Source organism: Onychostruthus taczanowskii, unplaced genomic scaffold (genome assembly GCF_017590055.1).
Source record: "Onychostruthus taczanowskii isolate IOZ18803 unplaced genomic scaffold, ASM1759005v1 scaffold10, whole genome shotgun sequence".
NCBI lineage: Eukaryota > Metazoa > Chordata > Aves > Passeriformes > Passeridae > Onychostruthus > Onychostruthus taczanowskii.
In genome coordinates this window covers 9,059,755-9,078,992 of record NW_024496526.1, presented here as the reverse complement: position 1 = coordinate 9,078,992, position 19,238 = coordinate 9,059,755, and the positions used below count along the sequence as shown (strand labels likewise).

Below are 19,238 nucleotides of genomic sequence, written 5' to 3'. Positions count from 1 at the left end.
CAAATTTCAAGTATTTTTGGCCTAGATGACATTAATCCAGTCTGCCTCAGTCCATAATCAGAGAGAATACTCACTGAGTAACAATGTTTCCCATCTCAAACTGATCTGGAAATGCGAACAACATTTGAAAAGAGGCTCTCCAGAAAACCAAGATTGAGCATTTGTGTACGTGTGATGGCTATGGCAGTAAGGGCATCTTGACTTCACACTTACTGTGTCAGCAATATTAAAAATGGCTAGAATTTGTCTGGTGTTGTGCTAGGTTCAGTTTCCTGCACTGATACGGAGTATATTGGGCCTCTCTCTGGGATTGAGTAGACCAGTTGACAGTAGATAAAGTTTTTCTTAAACTGACGGAGAATTAAAATAAAAAAAAATAAAAATGCAGCAACTTTTATTTATGTAAAAAAAAATAAATCTGGAATTATTGCTTAGGAGGTAGCTGCATGTGCACCAAGAGGTACATTCACAGGTAAGAGAAATCTTGCTCAGGAAGAGCAGAGTCACCCAGAACCAGCTCCCCATTTCAGGTTTTGCACTGCAGGTAAAATATCATCCACGTTACTGATCTCTGCAACAGAATGGAAAGGAAAAGGGTTAGGCTTATGAACCCAGAACACCTTTCAGTTCAAACAAAATTCTAACTTAAACAGATGGTGAATTAAATAAACTCCTCAGACCTAGTAATGCTTTCAGAAAAAAATCAATTTGGCTTATAAGTAATATGCTTAAGTAAATGCAACCCCATGTTAAATGAAAATGAAGTGGTTTGGTCACTTCCTGAGGAAAGGTGGAAAGAAGGAGAGTGAGGCAAAAGGCAGCACCTTCCCTCACATCCTCCTCCTGTTTTAGCACAGCAGGAGTAAAGAAAACACTTGTTAACTGTTTAGAGTTATATGAGGAAGTGTTGGCATGAAAATAATTACTGTTGCAAATATTACTCACCTAGAAGACACAACAAATCTTGAATGAGAGCTTGAAAAGGTGGAAAGAAGCACTCATGTTCTTCAAGCTTAGTGATGATACTGGAATGGAAAGTGAGACAATCAGGTAAGAGGTGCAAGGACATTGCAAGTTCATCTCCTTGGCTGTTTTTCATTCTGTGCCATGACTTTGTGAAAATACTGCTACTTAGTATATAAAACTATGGACCTCACTGTTCTGTTCTCCAGTTCTGAACCCTGCAGCCAACAAGGGAGCTGTCGCAAGGATCTCTGATTTCACTATTAATGCTGTATACACATCCTTCCTTTCCCCCTCACATGGCTCCAGGTAGTCTGGGGTCTGGAACATTTGTCTGTGTATGCTAAATATACTGCCTGGGGGTGGCTGGTATAACTGCCTTGGAGGTAGAGCAAGAAATGCTTTATAAGCAGCTGTTCTCCAGTTAAAACTGAGAAATGAGTGCAGAAAGGGTGAGGGAGTGAGTATTGTTAACTCAGCATGTGTCAGACTTGCTGCCTGCTCCCTTCTTCATTTGTCTGTAAAGCACATGCTGAATGCAAGCCCTTAGGATCTGCTACCACCTAGATGTGGCTGTTACCTGTTGGATGCAAAACTGGATTTGTCCAGTTTCTAAAGTATTTGTAGGCAGCTTGAGGCAAACCCTGCCTTGGCAACTAGAACACTTCAATATTACATCTGAGACTTGCATCACTTTCTCCTCCCCACCCAGGTGCTGGATTTGTCTCCTGATGAAACATGTATCCCATTAGGCTTGTTTGATCACATTATCCATGCAAACCAGAGGGTGTTTTGGAACCTTCTGGCCTCAATTTTTCCCTCTGTCAGCTTTATCTTTTTGACAGGATACAAGATTTGTTTCAAGCAGGACAGCAGTAACTAACACCTGTGCTGTCCCAGCTCACTGACTTTGTAACAAATGATGAAAGTTTCTTTCAGCATCAGTTTCTGCCAGTTCTCAGTTACTACATTTGATGTTTGCAGAATGGTCAGCAGTGGAACAGCCCCACATACCTGTGGATGTCTTGGGTGCCCAGAAGCTGCTGTACCTGCTCAGTCACGTTCTTATTAATGATGTCACACAGTTTCCCAACAGTATCCACTACCACAGTGGGTGGAGCTGAACTGTCTGTGGAAAAACAAACACCTCATGATTCTTTTAACAGTAACAACAGGGAAGTATTTTAGACACAGTTGAATTCTTGCATTCTTACAGGTGCACAGATTTTATTTGGTTTTCATAGATCTAGGCATATACATTCCATCATTTACAGAAAACAGAAATAAACAAATGTTAGCTAGGAATGGGGATTCTCTCACTAATCCTTTAGTAGCTAAAAAAACCTTGGCAGAGCTGTGTGTTCACAGCAGAGAGGGTACTAGAGTGCATCTTTACAATGTCAGTGGAAATCAGCCAACTGAAATTATATATAGAGAGAAGGGGTTATTCATTAGGTTCTTGTGACACAGCAGACACACTGTAGGGGCTAGGCCAATAAGGAACCTGCTTAACAAACATGGAAACGTTTGGAGGAGGATGTTTTTTGTTAACACCCAGAACCTGTTTTGGTGTTGAATTTTAACCTATCTATCTGTAGTGCTGTGACTGAAGGTAGCAGCCTCCTTGTCCTTTTCTCCTTCAATTTCAGAAGAACTGCTTGGATAAGGCATCCTCTGAGCTGCAGTTATTTGGGGGAGGTGAGGTTTCTTCATCTCCCATGCTGGCTGCAGGCAGGAACACTGCTTCCCTCCTTGAACGAGGCTCAGCTCAGCAGCCCAGGGGCCCTGGGGCTGGACATCCTACAGCCCAGCCCAACCTTTTAACCCAGCAGCAGCTGCTGTTCTACAGAAGTTCCCACCAGAAGGGAAATAACCAACTACACCCCTGAGTACTGACAGTTTTTGACATTCAACAACATGTTTTGGTTTTTAAGTTTAGCAGCATAAGATGGAACTTGCTGAGGACTGGACCCAATTACACTTGAATGAATTACTGAGTAGAAATCTACATCCAAGGCAGAATTCTTTTCTTCCTTACACTTGTCTTTCAAGTGGAGAATGAACAACAATTATGAAGTCAGCTCATCAAAAAAAAAAAGCTTTGTGCTTTGTTATTCTCTTCTTCTGCCTCCCAGTTATTCCTCAGCAACTGCTAAAGGCTTACCAATAATGGGGATTTGCTATTTGAACTATAAATTGACAGGAACGTATTTTTGTCTTCCCAGTGAAGGAAACACCTAGTTAATGAATTTCTCAACAGCTCAACATTATTTCCTATAAAGAGGGCAGCTTTTCACTGTCTCCTTTTCTTTTGGAATGGTGTGAGCAAGCAGCAGGTGGTAAGTCTTTACCTAGTTCCAGGAGCTCATGCAGGTTCCTCATGGCGTTGGTCATTTCCCCCAGCTTTATGTACACCTCGTTCATCCGTGGATAAACACCATTCACAGAATTCACATCAAACAACTTCTGGAAGTGACAGACTATGGCAGACAGGGTTTGCAAGGACTGTGTCTGGCTGTTCTGGAGCAAGCAGGAAGAACTCATCAATGGTACTGCTTAACAAGGCAAGGGTGCTTGAAGCTGTGAAACATTCTTAAAACCAGTCTGAAGAACAGGCAACCTCCCCTATGAAATCTCAGCCTTTCAAATATTTTTAAATCTGAAGACATAGTTTCAATAGTTTTTGGGAACAAGCATATACCAAACTCAAAATACTCTTTCAAAAGCTTCCTTCTCTGACAGAAGCATTTATGTATTCTCAGCCCTGAGAGAACAGGATAATTCCTGAGACTACAGGGCAATGCAAATTCACTGCTGGTCAAGTGCCTTTGATTAAAGCAATCTTCCCCAAGGTGAATTTATCCATTATGTTAAAACAGTCTTTGACTATTGAATGTCTTCAAACAGGTATTTCTTAAATGCTGCAAGGCTTTCAAATGCACCAATCTAATCACTGTGTGAAGCATGCATTTAACAATTCCACAGTAACTTGTGATTATAAATCTCTGGTAAGAATTACCTTTTCCTTATGTTCTAGTTCTTCCAAAATTGCATCTACTATCAACTGGAGGTCTTCAACTCGTATGGATTCTCTGTGATCCTGTGGATCTTTAGTGTTCCAAGGCAGCAATTCCAGAGACAGTTTTCTCAAGGACCTATGCAAATCCTTTTAAAAGCAGGGAGGGAAGCAAACTTATTTTAGAAACTGCTTAAAGTTGTTTTTATTACAGAAACAGGCGTTTTCCTGTTTCTCGTATGCAGAAAACATTTCAGCACTGGAGAGGTTAAGGTTTAAATTTCCATGAATTTAAGAAGTGTCTTGCTGACATTCTTTGATTTGAAAAGAACAGAGTGAAAAATATTATAGTGGCTATCTCTTACAGTTTCAGTGAAATAGGAAGTATTTGTAACAAAGAGTTTGGCTTTAAACAAAACTATTTCACTTGTATTTGGATCAAAAAGACAAAAGGAAGGAAGAGAATGCACCATCATTAATGTGGGAAGTCCAGACTCAAAAGCTTAAGTTTCTTCTCAGGGATTTAGTTAATAAAATGAAATAAAATATTTACACAGAGAAGTGTCTCTGGTACATACTTCACATGGACAACAGATTATTTGTAAAATTTAACACTAGGTCAGCAATAACAAAAGTTACACACAAAAACCCCCACAACTACTCATAGGGAGGGATGGAGGAGAGGAGAGCAGATGAAAGGAAGGCCAAGAAACAGAGTACAACAACGTGTTGTTACCTTGAGGGCTATGAGCTGATCTGCCCACATTTCTACAGTGAGTGGAAGGTGCTCAAATCCACATCCCTGTCCATTCTCTTTAGTGTAATTTTGCATTGGCCCTTTGCTGGGCCTGAATATTAATGGAGGAGCTCTTGGGCTTTGCAAAATAGAATCAATATGGGACAAAACCTTCAAGAACAAATAACAAATGTTATTGCTCAAATATGTATGATGTTTTGTAATAAAATCCCTCTCTATCACAGTCATGATTGTCTAAAATTAAGTCATAAATAGCTCCAAAATTACTATTGATAAATTTAAACATTCAACATATACTAGCCAGATGATATGTAGAAGTAATGCAAGTATATATAGTATATACATATATAGTGTGTATATATATATATTTAGTGTAAATATATATCACTATAGTGTGTATATATACACACACACATATATATATATATATAGGGATAGTTAACATTTAGTATATATATACATACACATATATATATCTATATATCTATATATATAGGGATAGTTAACATTTTTCCACAGTTTACAGTTTGCTAAGTTTTATTCTATTTAGGCTTTTTAATTAGAAGAAAAATAAAGGCCACTATCACCCAAGATTTTGAACAAAACCCCCTGTCCTGAACAGACTTCAGCTAAATCATATTTACCAGCCTAGTGTCTGCTGCCTTGCTGTGTTTTCAGGTAGTTTGCACTGAGACAGAACAAGAACCAGCCCACACTGACTGCCAAATCCAGAACACGACTCCTCTTGCACAGAGGATTTGAAAGGCGTTCTTAGCCTCAGACCAGCACGCTCCAGTCAACACAGCTAAACAGAACATGTATGATATTTCATTGTAACACTGCTAGAAACATGCAGAACAGACACAATTTGGGTACCTGCAAGTATTGCTGGCAAGCTGCCTGCAGCTGATCCACTCTTGCAACTCTCCCAGAGTCTTTATTTTCTTCTTTTTTTTCTCCAGTCCTACTCCCTGAAAATCTGCACAAAAATACACACAGTCAGTCACACAAGCAGCCTTAGCAGGAGATGTTACCTTTTAACTTGGTGGAAGAACCAAGTGTGTAGCACTTAAACTCAAACCTACAAAGTAAATATCCATGTTATGATGCTGGGCAATAGAATTCCATCAGACCCAAGTAACACAGATTGACAACACAACACCTAATGCAAATATCATTAATTTATCTCAAGTCTCCAGGCTGAGGCTATGCCAGACTGCTTGCTGATTTAGAAGGGACACCACCAGTTTTTCTGTTGCCAGAGTTCTACTATGGCTGAAGACCTAAAATCCAGAATTTTACTCTAAAGGTTCAAATTCCAAGCTCAGTTGTTACCCACTTCTGCTGGAACACCTCTTCCTTGCTTATTATACAAAGCTCACTACTGCTTTTCATCTAAATGATACCTACTGCACGAGAGAATAGACAATTTAAATATATACAACATGTCTATTTATTTTCAAGTTTAAGTGATGTCTTTTTCAGGCTATAAAATATTTAGCATTCAGTATACACACAGACAAATGACTAAGTGAAATTACAGATAAAAGCACTTTGTTAGTACTAGAACTTCTCTATCTTCCACGTATTCTCTTAGCAATATTTTAGAAAAAACAGTCAATTTCTAAGAATAATATGGACATAACTTCAGTAGCTGCAACATTTTGCCAACTCACACTTTCATAAGCCATAATGAAACCAATAGCAGCTTCCTTTACAGCTTATGGAAGCAGCAAACACCAGAGATGTCCCTGTACATATTGCCAGCAAAAGAACTCAAATCAAATCCAGAAAGACAAAATGAAATAAAAAACCCCACACTGCTGTGCCCCCATTTGGAGACCCTGCTGTCATTTCAGAAATAGAGGGCTTTAGAGATCCAGCAGCACCTGCTGCCCACAACCAGGCTCCAAATAATGCTGATAAGGCACATTCTCTATAAGCTACTCTCTACATTACAGGCTGCAGAGTAACCTTGCCTTCAGAAGTCCAGAGGATTCATGGAAGTCCCTGAAAGAATATACTTACTGGTCAGTTTTCTTTAAAGCTTTCTGTAGTTTCTTCACTTGATGCTTGTAAAATTTTAATTCCTGTGCAGTTGGCCTGCTAGAAAGAAAAAGTACCATGTTATATGTCTTGCATTGGAAGGTATCTATAAAATTCATCCAAGCAAAAAAGTAAGAAAGCTTTGCCAGTGCCAAAAAATCATTCTGCAAATTAAATTCTGCTACATTTCTACGTGACAACAGCAATAAAGAGCAAACTAACCATTAGCAGCTGTTATTAACATTGTAGGGAGAAGAGTGTGGCTGTTGCTGCCATATCTCATTTCTCTGATCACAGATTTCACACTTCACTTTTACAATTGCTGGTGCTTTGTAAAGCAAAGCCTACTGAAATGGCCTTACAAAGGATCACATCCTTTCTCACCTTATTTCCAAGTTTTTCTTGAGACTTATATTTTCAAGCAAAAGCTGTTCATTCTTGGCTTTTGTTTCAGTAAGTTGCTTCTGGAAAGACTGCAACACAGACTGGGTTATTGCTTTTACTGCCCTCATTTCATAATGAACAAGCTTCAACAATTTAAAGTATGTGCACATTAAGAAGGGTTCCCAATTGCCTGGACAGCAAAGCAGCATGGATGAGGACTCAGATGATGCACCAAGAGCCTGGTGGTCCACCAAGACCCCAGGTGGAGCACTGTGACTAAAGGAGGTCTGTGCAGCCCTCAGCACACTCACAACATTTTGCTGAATCTTTGCACAAGGACAGGGAACTCTGCCCACAGAGGTTACAAGTTCAGAAGACATGGCAAGAACAAGGGACAGAAAACAAACATGTTGATGTTTCTATGTGGCTCTTGAAGGGTTACCATTGAGAGATCTGCACTGACTTATTCTTGGCAGTTCCATACCATGAGCAGTGCTTTGTAATTAGGAGTAGCATCTAGATTTAAGAACTCTTCCTTGTTTTTTACTTCTCTCTGCACCTCGTCTTCATCTTTTTTATATTGCCTGTTGGGAAAAATAAATTGGTTCAGCTTACTGCAGTTCAATTAGCTCAAAAATTTAAGTTTCTTTAGTTAGCAGTTATGTATGGTAATAATGTTTCCATAAACTACCAAGTAAATAGAATAGAAATTCTGCCCTAAGATTCCTGCTCTAATTTCTGGGAAAGCTGTTTCATATGCTGATGAAATGCACTTATCCACAGGAGAAACTCCAGTATAAGCAAATCCCATTTCAGTTTTGTCAACAGTAATCTCAAGCTATAGGAATGTCTCAGGTATCTGTTTGTTGTTTTGTGCCATGCAGGCACTGGGATGGAGCTGAAAAGCTTTAGTTTTGGGAGATCAATCAACTGAGCACAGCTAATGCAGTAATTCTGCCTGTGAACCATGGCAAAAGAGAAAGGGGAAAGAAAAGAAAGAAAGCAAGAAAGAAAGACTTATAGTTCAAGAATCTGAATACCCCAAGCCTCCTAACTGTCCTGAGAAGCTACTTAGCCTGACTGCCAGTTATTCTGGGGAAAAAAATCTAAATTTCCATGACCATTATAACCCTTTGCTATTTCTTACATGATAGTGATACCTGGAGCACAGAATATTTACCACTGTAAGATTTAAGAACAGTAAGGGCTAAAAAAATTTTGAACAGTAGAACCACAGGGCATTCAATGAGACCTACCTCAGCTCCTTTTTAATCTGACTAATTTGAGATTCATAATAGTCAATTAGACAAAGGTACCTGAAGAAAGGAAAAATTAATTTTGAATTTCAGATATTCTCACAAAACTCATACTATGACCAACCCAGAGGAACAGGTCAGCTTACACAGCTGCACTGCATTTTGGAAGTGGCTGCTCCAAACAGTGGAGTTTCTCTCATACCAGACAACCATGGTCACATTTTGCCAAAATGGAAAAGTAGACACATTGAATCTGTACTAGTTTGGAAACAGCAAAATATTCAAGAGGAGAAAAAAGTTAAGTCTGCCCACCAACCTCCTCATCTTATGCTTGTGGCTGCCCAGCAAGATTGACAAAGAGGCACAATCAAAATAAAGTGTCTTGAGCATTCTGAGATTGTCTGGTTTGGAGAGACAGATGAGGGAGGACAGGGAACCAAATCCAGTGATTATTCCTCTGATATAGTGAGGGCTCAAGCAAAAAGCTGAGCACACACAATCCCTCTTAAAAGCTTCCCAGGTAAACATTGCTGGCCAGGCCTAGAAAGCTGATTTTTTATCAGCACAATAAAGCAATGGCTACCTGAGGGCTAGGAATTGGCAAATGTCTGAATGTAGCAGAGCCATGGAAATCCTACTGGCAAGAGACACAGCCTTGTGACACTTTGGGAACTTACCCAAAAGTACTTGGAAGATTGCAAGCAAAGCCTGCAGTCAGCAGTTGCAAACATCACTTCCCAAAATTGGAAAGGCTCTTTTTTTGGGGGGGCTAAGGATGGTGTTTGCTGGGGAGTTTGTTCCTTTTTAACTTACATTTTTAAATGTTAGAATCCCAGGATGAGATCATCCTAGCCGACACTGCAGCTACAGAGCAGAGTGAATCATTCCCTTCCCTTTGCTGACATCTAGTGTGGGCAGCGGGTGACAATTTTTAAATTTCTGGCATGGATTTATCTGGCTTAGTTTCACAAAAGAAAAATATCACTGCACTGAGGTACCTTCACAAGACTTCATATTTTGTCTTGTACTCCTAAAGTCTCCAGATTACCATTTTTTCCCCATAGAAATATCACATTAAAATCTGTTTCTTCATTTAATGCTGCAGGGATTCAGCAGTAGAAGAGAATCACTTACCGCTGATCCAGGACAGACTTGGGAGCTCTTTTGCAAAACTGACAAAACATTTTGTTTTGAGTGTCAGCTCGCTGCTGCTCCTCCCTCCCAACTCTGCTCAGCTCCTTCTGCAAGCGGGCAATGATCTCTTCCTGTTCTTGCAGCTTTTCCTGCTGCTGTTGGTATTTCACCTGTGAACAGGCAATGGGAGCATTACTGAATTGTTCTGACCACAAGCTGACTGGACTGTACAAGGCCAGGCTCCAAACCTGGAACCAAGGAAAATGAGTGCTTGGGTTTTAGCCATGCTGAAGAGACAGTGGAAGAGGGACACAGACATATTTCTAAATTATTTGTAGAAAATTCTGCATAGTTTGAAAATACTTAGCTATAAACAGTGTACTAACCCTATGACCCACGATTCATGTTTATTTAGATCAGCATAAATATTTTGAGATCTTTTATGAGTCAAAAGTTTGAATCCTCAGGCAGCACTATCTGAATTACCCGTGAAGCCTGCTGCTCTTTTTGAAGCTCCTTGACTTGGTTCTGTTGCTGGCATGCTTTAGCTATTGTTTCATCTTCCAGCTGACAAATTTTGGCCTTAATGTTTTTCACCACAATTTCCAAATCATTAGCCCGTTGCTCTTGCCGAGATGCCCGACCTTGTTCCAGTCGTACCACATCTCTGAAAAAAGAAATGAATCCTTGCTTTTAACTTAAACTCATTTCACCACAGACAGGGCAGGAAGCACACACCTGACATTATGTGCTGACCTTGGATAACATCCTGTGGCAGCACGTGTGGGAAATACACTGATATGAGAAGAAGAAGCAGATGAAACAAGGGAAGAGCTTGAAAGGAACCGGGACAACATTGCTGCATATTGAACAATAACCTCAGGAAAAAGGTCTTAGGCCTCTGGTGAGATAAGATCTCCACCAGGCTGGAGATGCACACTGATAGTACTTTTACTCTGCAGGTAAACTCCTTCCAATGTCTTACCTAAGACATCGATTTGCCTCCATAAGTCCCTGCATCACCTTCTGCTGTCGCTCAGTGTCTTCCACCAGCGTTTTTAATGCAAGTCTTATTCCCTGAGAAGACTGGTGGTCTAGGACAATCATATCTGGAGATACAGAGCATAAGCAAAGTCACAATGAAAGTGTTTTAATAGCCAAAGAAGATTGCCTGTTTGCTGCCACTAGGAAGTGACAGCTTTGGAGATGAACTTATGAACTTAGGGTTACTATTTCCAAACACAAAAATTACATTTCCTTACCTGATGTATCTCTGCAGCTTTGGGGAGCAGCAAGACTCACGGGTTTCAACCCATGACGCATTAATATCCTGTTTAGGTTTTCCCACTCTGCCTTCTCCTGCTGCATTGGGAGAAAGGGAAGAAGAGGCAGAAACCTGAGTTCTTCACATCAGCTGTGCAGCAGAAGGTACCAAATCTCCACAAATTAAAGCAAACCAACCCCAAACACCCAAGAGGCCACTACAGGAGAGCTTGTGAGAAGCTCCAATAGGATTTGCAAAGCACTTTGGGGAAAAGCGCACTTAACACACGATCAGTTTTCCCGATCCCCACTTGAAAGCAGAACAGGCGCAATGAGTTAAATTCGCCTCTGCAGGATCCCCAGACCACCGGCCCTCGGCTCCCCCAGCGCGCGCGGGGCGCAGCGGCCCCGCCGCGAGCGGAGCCCTCAGGGAGGCGGCGGCGGCTCTGCGGGTTCACGGACTGCTGCACCGCGTTTTGTCCCGCTCCAACCACCCAGCAGCGACACCCGGGGCCAGCAGAGTACCTCGGTCATGGCGAGGGCGGCAAGGCAGGAGAAGGGCCGCTCCTCAGGCCGCGGAGCCGCTCGGGCGGGAGCGGAGCGGCGGGCGGGGAGACCGCGGGGCGGCGCTGCGCGGGCGCCGCCATTTTGCGGCGCGGGAGGCGAGGGGAGGAGACCGGGCGGAGGTAGGAGCGGGGGAACGGCGGGAGCGGCTGCGGCGGGGCGCGGGGCTAATAAAAACAAAAAATAAAGACGGTAAAAAATGGAAAAAAGCTCGTTGCTGGCGGTAACGGTGGGGGTAGATCTGCCGTCCTCGGAGCGCATGCATTTCTCGGTATGCCACCCCGCGATGAGCGCTGCCGGGATTAGGTGGATGGTCTGGGAGCCGTAATCCCAGCCTAGCTTTCAGAACGAGCCCTTCCGAGTAAAGGGGTAAATAGCGCCTGGGGCTGCTGAGTTGGTCAGTGTCAGAGGCGGTGGAGCAGCGGTGCTGTGTCCCTGTTCGGAGCAGGGGCCGCTCCCGCTGCAGCAGCGCACGCCTTTCCCCCGGGATGCGGTGGGATCGGCCGGCCTTCAGCAAACACCCCTGGCCTGGAGTCTGCCTTCGGGCTTGGTGTCAAATAAACGTGCATCGCTTCATCGCCATGATTTGAGGGGAAAGAAATTAAAAAAGGAATTTGTGTGTTCTGGGATGCTTCCTAACCCTTCCAGCATTGATCCTAAATGATGCCTACAAGCCACGCCGCAGGACTGCGGCCTGCCCGCGGTGGTGAAGGCTCTGGGCTCTCCGGGACTCCTCTTGCGGCATCCCCTGCGAGCCCCAGGCCGCCCCTTGTGCTGATCCCTGCCCGGGACACGGGGTCTGTGCCGAGCCTGCTCCTTGGAGCAGAGCCGGGAAATATTCCCGGCCTCCTCCCCCCGTGTGCCGGGGATGCCGCCTCCGCAGGAGCCAGACACTTCAGGAGAGCCAAAACAACTCCTCGGCATTTATTAGCACGTGTTTGTTTATTGATCGGTACTGACGTGACAGATCATGATGAAATTAATGAGTGAAAATAATACATTAAAAACCAGTGGTTGTAAAACACCATCGTGGTCTAAAATCCTCTTAAGTAAGAAATTAGTTCCTTGTGGCTCACATATGTTTTGTGACTGAATTGCCAGGTCAAATTTTTTAATGTGCTTGTTGAAAGCCGCTACAGTGCTTTAGAAAGGGAGGAGGTGAAATTACTGCCTGTGCTACTTCCAGTCCCAAATTCATTAGAGTTGGGGCTGAGATGGGTGGCTCTGGATTGGGTTCCTGTTTTGGTCAAGACGTTAATTTCTAGGCTTTGTCTTGCAAATCAGGCAGCCCATTTTTCCATCCAGTAACTGACAAAGTTATGAGGAGCTAGTAAAGGTAGGACAAACTTTACTAGCTGTTACTTGGTTTTGTAAGATGCAATGTTTTTTTAAAATACGCTTGTCTTTCTGTCTTAGAGAAAGATGGTTATATTTGAAGTGTTTTTATTTTATCATATATACCACAGCACTGCATGTTAGTTAATGATGCTTTTAAAAATGTCCTTTATCTTAGCTGGAGAAAATGATGAAACTTTAGACTTCAGCGCTTCTCTCCTACTATTCTGCTTTTCTATTTTTTCTTGCTGCTAATTGGATTAAAAGCTCTTTTGGCTTCTATGGCATCCGGTGAGGAGATTACTGTCTGTGACGATGAAGTAAGGTAAAAAATCAGAACTGTGATATGAACAGATTTGGAAAGATATCCACAGTTCCAGTGGTCACTTATGACTGTATCTAATCTTTAAAAATTCCTTGAATAAAAGGATATCTTGCCAGATCCATTCCCCTGTGTCTGTGTGTGCAGAGTTGCATATCCAAATGATGTAGGTAGTGTTTATGAGATTAGAGACAAATCTGTTAACACAGCAAATAGCTAAACTGGCCATACTATTTTTTCAAGTCTAAAAAGCTTCTTTGAGACCAATCAAATAATATAATTTATTGCCTACCAAGAAATAGCAGAACTGTCCAGGAGGATCTTAAAACTAAATATAATTTTGTTACCTATTTTCACCTGAAATGGGAGTTTTAGAGGTTAGATGGGTAGCTGTGTCTTTGTACTGTTTGTCAAAATGAGTCTGTTTAACTGTTTATATTTTGTGATGTTTTGTCATATTTGAATGTCTGAAAAACATGAAAATATAAGCAGTTCTGTAAGCTTATTCTTTCAAGTCTCATTTTGTATTTGCAGAAAGTGCAAATACAAAAGCAAAAGCAGCAGTGAAGCTTTGAACTGCAGACACTGAGACTTGAACTTTCAACGACAATTAATTGACTTTGTTGGTTTCTCCTTAGGTCTCGGTACAGCCACTTAGAGAAGATGACAGATTTGGTGGCTGTTTGGGAAGTAGCTTTAAGTGATGGTGTTCATAAGATTGAATTTGAACACGGGACCACTTCAGGAAAGCGTGTTGTCTATGTTGATGGAAAGGTGAAATTGCTATGTGCTCAAAATTCACTGTGATACAGATTATATAAGTGCACTTCCATGCAACACACATCACAGCAAACAAAAGACTAATAAATGCGAGTGAGCTACATGCAGTTAATTACCTACTTTAATAGAATGCATCATTCTTTTTTTTCAGTTCCAATTAAGGTGTGAGTATTCATGAAGTGCTTTGCTGTCCTTGGGCAGAGGCACTCTGTGCATACAAAGCACCGTGTATGCATTGATTCCCAAACAGCAGTTCAGTACTGAGCTGTCTCCTGAGTTCCAGTTCAATTTTTTAATATTAAAACTTGCACTCAGGTTTTTCAATTAATACCCACTGTCTTTGTTTGTTTGTTTGTTTGTTTTCTACAGGAAGAAATAAGAAGAGAATGGATGTTTAAATTAGTGGGTAAAGAAACATTCACTGTTGGAGCTACTAAAACTAAAGCTGCTATTAACATTGATGCAGTCAGTGGCTTTGCATATGAATATACTTTGGAGATCAATGGAAAGAGTCTCAAGCAGTATATAGAGAACAGGTTAAAAACAACCAATACTTGGATATTGAACTTGGGAGGTACAGACTATAGAATTGTTCTAGGTAAGTAAACATTGAGTGAGTACATGTTGCTGCCTTTGAATAAACTTTTGTGCATTTAAAAACTGGTAATTAAGAGAAAGCACAGTTCAGTGGGTAGCTCTTACGCAGTATAAAATCTTGGGGGGTGTGGAAGTTTGGAATGAGATGCCAAAGACAGTCTGAAAAGTAATGGTCTTGTTATACATGTGTGAGTCTAGAGCAGCATGGTCTAGATTTGGGGGAGAAAAAAAGTTGGGAGGCATTACTGCTGCTGCATCCATAGAGTGCCCTAGCAAGGCAGCTCTCCAGGGGAAGCCTGTCACAGAAATTTTACCTGCATTGTGATCAAACCTCGTGGGTCTGAGTTTGTTCAGCAGGTAACCAGGCTTTCCTTCCAAAAATCATCAGCCGTGGTCAAGAAGTCTTTATCTGAAGTGCAACTATGTTATTCTGTATTTTTGATAGATTGGTGAGCTTCCTTTTTTCTGCATCACTTCTTATCTACAAACTTAAATTAAAACCTTCCAATGATGTTCTTTCACTTTCATAACAGTAAGGCAATACATTGCTTCTCTTCTGTCCTCCCTTTCCCAGTTACACTACAAGCAGGTGGGAGGAAGGGATCCCTTGAGGAATTTGTCCATGGCATCTAGTGGGAAAACTTCCACTTAGGCATTGCTGTATGGTTAGAGCTGGAGACAAGAGATCTCAGACTATGATTTCTTCTTAAACCTCAGGACAAAATGAACTGCCCTAAGATGAAGGGGAGCAATGAAGAAAGACAGTTTTAGTGCCAGAAACAGATAAGTCTTCACAGAATTTTAATCTCCCTATGCTTACTGGAAAGGCAAGCAGGGTTCAGCTCTCTGCTGATGTTGTGTCAATGACAGGAATTCTACAGCAAAGTAATTTAAGGAGGATGTGCTGGGAGAAGTAAAAGAATATTCTGTTTCAAGTTTAAAAAACCCCTAAGACTGATATTTAAAGTGGTACTTGGTGCTTTCAAAATATTAAGCATACAGACAGTTTAATAGATGTTAAATAATGCTGCTTTTGAATTAATTTGACCTGGAAAAAGAGTTAGAGCTTTATTGAATAACCAGCACTCAAGTAATTAGCAAAAATTACTTTACTTTTCTGTCTTTTAATTTTTTCATTTTAAGACTGTCAGAGTATCTCTGGCACTATTCAGAACAACACAGTGTTATCAGCCAGGGGTAGGGAGGGGAAAAATGTATCTTCAAAGCAAAAGTTGATGACAGATCTTCCTCTCCCTCCAACATGAGAACAAACCCTGTAGCTCAGGTACTACAGCTACTTAGGAACTTTTGGGAATTGAAGTAAAATTCAACAGATTTTTAAAACCCCTAGAACAAACAAAAAAAAAAAACAAACCCCAAAAACAAAACAAAAAAAAACCCAAAAAAACCCAAAACCAATCAACAACCTTGTTCTTTCTACCTTTTCTTTTCCTTCACAGAAAAGGACACTATGGATGTGTGGTGCAACGGTCAAAAAATGGAAACAGCGGTACGTGATCCTTTCCAAAGGCTCTTCCCAGGCCATGGCTATGTAACCAAAGCTTGGCAGAAAAAGCCCCAGAAGGGCACATTATCTCCCAGAGAGGCCAAGGCAGCCAGGATGCTCCTGGTCTGTTCCAAATGACCTTCACTGAATTTTATAATGGGCAGTATTTCAGTTCATATGTCAAACATCTGCTTGTTTAAGGATAAATGATGCTTTTCTTTATCCTTTTTAGCCAAAAGAAATTTGAGTCAGTTGTGCAGGATTTTTAGGGAGAAAACTTTCTGGAGATTGGGAAGGATTTGAGTTTGATGCAGAGTGTAGAGCTACTGCATCCAAACCTACTTGTAATAGTTGTCACTGAAAGTTGACATATAATCTCTTATGACTCATGCTTTTTGCCATTTTGAGATGTTCCTAATACTTAGGGCTTAAGAGCCTCATTGGAACAAGTCAAATCTTTTATCTTGATCACATCTGCATTAATTTTCAGAGCAGGCTGACAGCTAGGTGGTTTAATCTGTTTGATGTCTTTCTGGTTTTTGATGATTTTCAATATGCACACCAGGTAGGCTTCCCCATCCTAGAAGGATGTGCTTTCTCACCAGGGGTGTCAAAGTTTTTACTGCTGCCACAAGGAAGCCCCTGGATGAGTACAAATGATAAAATCAACAGTTCTGCTATACCTGAGAGCAGGATTAAAAGATTCACCAAATATTTGCTTGGTAATCAGTGGAAGAAGCCTCCTCTTCCAGTAAATCAGGTCTGCTCCTGATGGCTCAGCCTTTTCTGCAATGTACTGAAAGCACTCAGAGGTGTCCTTGCAAGCTGAGTGCAGGTTAAGTGCCAAACTGTGCTTCCATTAGAGCAGCACCCATTAGTTCTGCTGTCATCATGACAAAAACACAGCCATGCCTGGGAAAATCTCTAACAAGAAATTCCAGAACTGCAGCAGGAGGTGTGTATCCCAGATACACAACTGTTGTACTCGATTCAGGGCTCTGCTGTAGAAGACATCCTAAACACTTCACCTTTCACTGCCACTTGAGCACAGGTTTGTGTGGCACCTGCTGGCTGTGGCACCAACTTGGCAGGATGCTGCCTTTCCTGTTGTTTACTGACATGAAACAGGAGTATTGATTCACAAACTCCAACCTTACCATTTCTGATTGTGTGACATTTTCATTGTCATCTGATACCCACAAATCTTTAACTGGGCACCTTGACAGAGCCTTGCCTGAGATTCAGCAGCTTTGTTCAGCTTTCAGGCAGGACTTGTCACAGGTACCTAAAGCTGCTGCAGCTGTGGGAACTGCAAGTGATCTTGACATTGATGCATTCGAGCTTTTCATTTATTAAAATATCAAGTGTCTGTTTTTATTCCTGTCTCCTTTCTCCCAGGGTGAATTTGTGGAAGATGGGACTGAAACTCACTTCACTGTTGCTGACCACAGCTGTTGCATTAAGGCTGTCAGTAGTGGGAAACGAAAGGAAGGAATTATTCATACCCTTATTGTGGACAACAGAGAAATCCCAGAGGCTGTGGAGTAGCCTCTGGTTAACTATTATGGTAGCACTAAGATCAGGAATTTTCAATTACTGTGGTAATTATTTTAATATGTACTACTTGGTACATCTAGTTTGTGCTGGGTTTATTTTCTAGTTTCTGTACACGAAATTATTCTTTTTGAGGACCAGATGAAAATAATTATGTACAACCTCTTACACTACCAGCTTTTAAAATAAGCTATATATATCTAGAATATATAGCATATTCACTATGTGTGGAGAGCACTGGTGAAACAGAAATTATATGTCAGGAAAAATCATGCTATAATAAAATGAAAGAAAAATATTCAGTAACACTGAATCCTTAACTGCAGGTGTATGTGGAAGGAAGAGAAAGCCTGTACTGGGCACAGGAGTAAGATCTTAAAAGCTTTCTCTACAATTATTTTTTTTTTATTAAACTGACTACAGACCTATTCACATACAGTTAAGGGAAATTACAATTAATAAAAAGGTTAATAATGAAATACATAGTTACCAATACTTGTGTTACAGTATTAAATTAATACTGAGTTATGAAAACTGTTCTCTATTCCCACTAGGAGCAAGATGTTACATTGTGCCAAAAATAACATTCCTTTCTGTGTTCCGAAAACTGATGCTGTAGCTCAGAAACTCATTACTGAGTTTTTTCAAAAAAGAAAATAGAAGAAAAAATAATTCCTGCCATGAAACCCCTTTAAAAATATCTCTTGGAGCATGCTGACATAAGAACTTACCTTTGTTCAGTGGTAACAAATCTTAAACCTACAACTATGTGTTTTTGTGGCAGTAATGTGTGAATCAAGAAATAAGAGGAACAAGGGGACAGAAATGGAAAAACAGTTGATTACTTTAATGGAATAGTTAAAATAGGAATAGACTAATTTTGTTTTCAGAATTGCAGCATAATTTCTAAGAGCAACCTTGGGACTGCTTGAGAGCAAAACTCTTGTGTTAGAGACTCACACTACAAAACTATCTTTGAAACAGCAAGCATAGCTAATCTTAAAAATAATTTTTAAAAAAACCCAAAATATGAATATATTAATCTAAAGTTTATTTTGTAATGGTTAAAAAATATTTCCACTTGTAACCTCAGAATTCAGAATTAAACTTTTATAACTTAATTTCTTTTGGACTTGTGAATGGCTCCTAGCACTACAACTGCTAGCTCAGGAGTTACAGGTGCAGTACAAGCATCCTGGGAATCCATTAACAAATTATTTTGAAAAGTTTTATTAAATGCTAATTTCATCTGTGTTTTAGAGATCAGAGTGCTCCCCATCAGCAGGCTTTACTAGAGGAAGTTTCCAGGTACCCAAGTGCTGGACTGAATCCCCTTTTACACTGGAATTACTGTAACAGCTCTTGGGCTTTTCCATGTATTTGCTTCAGGTCACTGCAGAAGCACTGTGGGGATTCCTGGCTACAAGGCTGACAATGTAATCTTTACAAGATGTTGGTAAAGGTAGATTAATTGAAAAATAACTTCAAGCTGTAGCTTGAACCAGTTCTCTACTATTTTGTAACCTTTCAAAGAGATTGAATGCTGCTGAGAAATCTGAAGCTCATGTACAGTACAAATCATGTTCTCAAGACTACAGAAAAATACAAGTCAACAGATAGTGACATTCATACTTTTTATTTTGAATATGTGCATCTACAGTGCTTGAAGTAACTAATAAAAATGTACAGCAACCATTGTAAGAAATCATGAAGTATTGCCTCATCTTTGTCATAACTGTATATAACAGCATGTCCCTAAG

At 40.7% G+C, this 19,238-nt stretch overlaps 2 protein-coding genes across 6 annotated transcripts; one reads left to right on the top strand and one right to left on the bottom strand.

Moving 5' to 3' along the window:
* Positions 1–390: 390 nt before the first annotated feature.
* CEP70 (centrosomal protein 70) lies at positions 391–11,453 on the bottom strand. Of its 4 annotated transcripts, none has more exons than XM_041403775.1 (16): positions 11,345–11,453; positions 10,819–10,918; positions 10,542–10,665; positions 10,043–10,223; positions 9,557–9,726; positions 8,423–8,482; positions 7,651–7,750; positions 7,167–7,255; positions 6,765–6,842; positions 5,613–5,715; positions 4,716–4,886; positions 3,983–4,129; positions 3,315–3,483; positions 1,978–2,092; positions 946–1,025; positions 391–571 (listed from the first exon to the last, which is right to left on the bottom strand). In XM_041403775.1, exons 1-16 carry the CDS (start codon positions 11,351–11,353, stop codon positions 504–506), a joined length of 1,764 nt encoding a protein of 587 aa, XP_041259709.1. In that variant the 5' UTR covers positions 11,354–11,453; the 3' UTR covers positions 391–503. The 4 variants fall into 4 exon arrangements, with proteins under 4 accessions (XP_041259709.1, XP_041259718.1, XP_041259734.1 ...); XM_041403784.1 differs by having other exon boundaries at positions 6,765–6,839; XM_041403800.1 differs by lacking the exon at positions 4,716–4,886.
* Positions 11,454–11,458: 5 nt separating this feature from the next.
* Positions 11,459–19,183, top strand: FAIM (Fas apoptotic inhibitory molecule). Of its 2 annotated transcripts, none has more exons than XM_041403816.1 (5): positions 11,459–11,505; positions 13,679–13,814; positions 14,190–14,418; positions 15,878–15,927; positions 17,323–19,183. In XM_041403816.1, exons 2-5 carry the CDS (start codon positions 13,704–13,706, stop codon positions 17,470–17,472), a joined length of 540 nt encoding a protein of 179 aa, XP_041259750.1. In that variant the 5' UTR covers positions 11,459–11,505; positions 13,679–13,703; the 3' UTR covers positions 17,473–19,183. The 2 variants fall into 2 exon arrangements, with proteins under 2 accessions (XP_041259750.1, XP_041259740.1); XM_041403806.1 differs by lacking the exon at positions 11,459–11,505 and adding an exon at positions 11,521–13,043.
* The last annotated feature ends 55 nt before the right edge of the window (positions 19,184–19,238 follow it).

What these genes read in the sequence shown, in the direction of transcription:
- CEP70 (XM_041403775.1), bottom strand. An exon ending in GAGGCAAATCGATGTCTTAG is followed by an intron (nt 10,224 to 10,541) that starts GTAAGACATTGG and finishes TTCTTTTTTCAG; the next exon opens with AGATGTGGTACGACTGGAAC. An exon ending in AAGAGCAGCAGGCTTCACGG is followed by an intron (nt 9,727 to 10,042) that starts GTAATTCAGATA and finishes GCCTGTTCACAG; the next exon opens with GTGAAATACCAACAGCAGCA.
- FAIM (XM_041403806.1), top strand. Translation starts at nt 13,000, where the DNA reads ATGGCATCCGGTGAGGAGATTACTGTCTGTGACGATGAAGTAAG. An exon ending in GTCTGTGACGATGAAGTAAG is followed by an intron (nt 13,044 to 13,678) that starts GTAAAAAATCAG and finishes GTTTCTCCTTAG; the next exon opens with GTCTCGGTACAGCCACTTAG. An exon ending in AGACTATAGAATTGTTCTAG is followed by an intron (nt 14,419 to 15,877) that starts GTAAGTAAACAT and finishes TTTCCTTCACAG; the next exon opens with AAAAGGACACTATGGATGTG.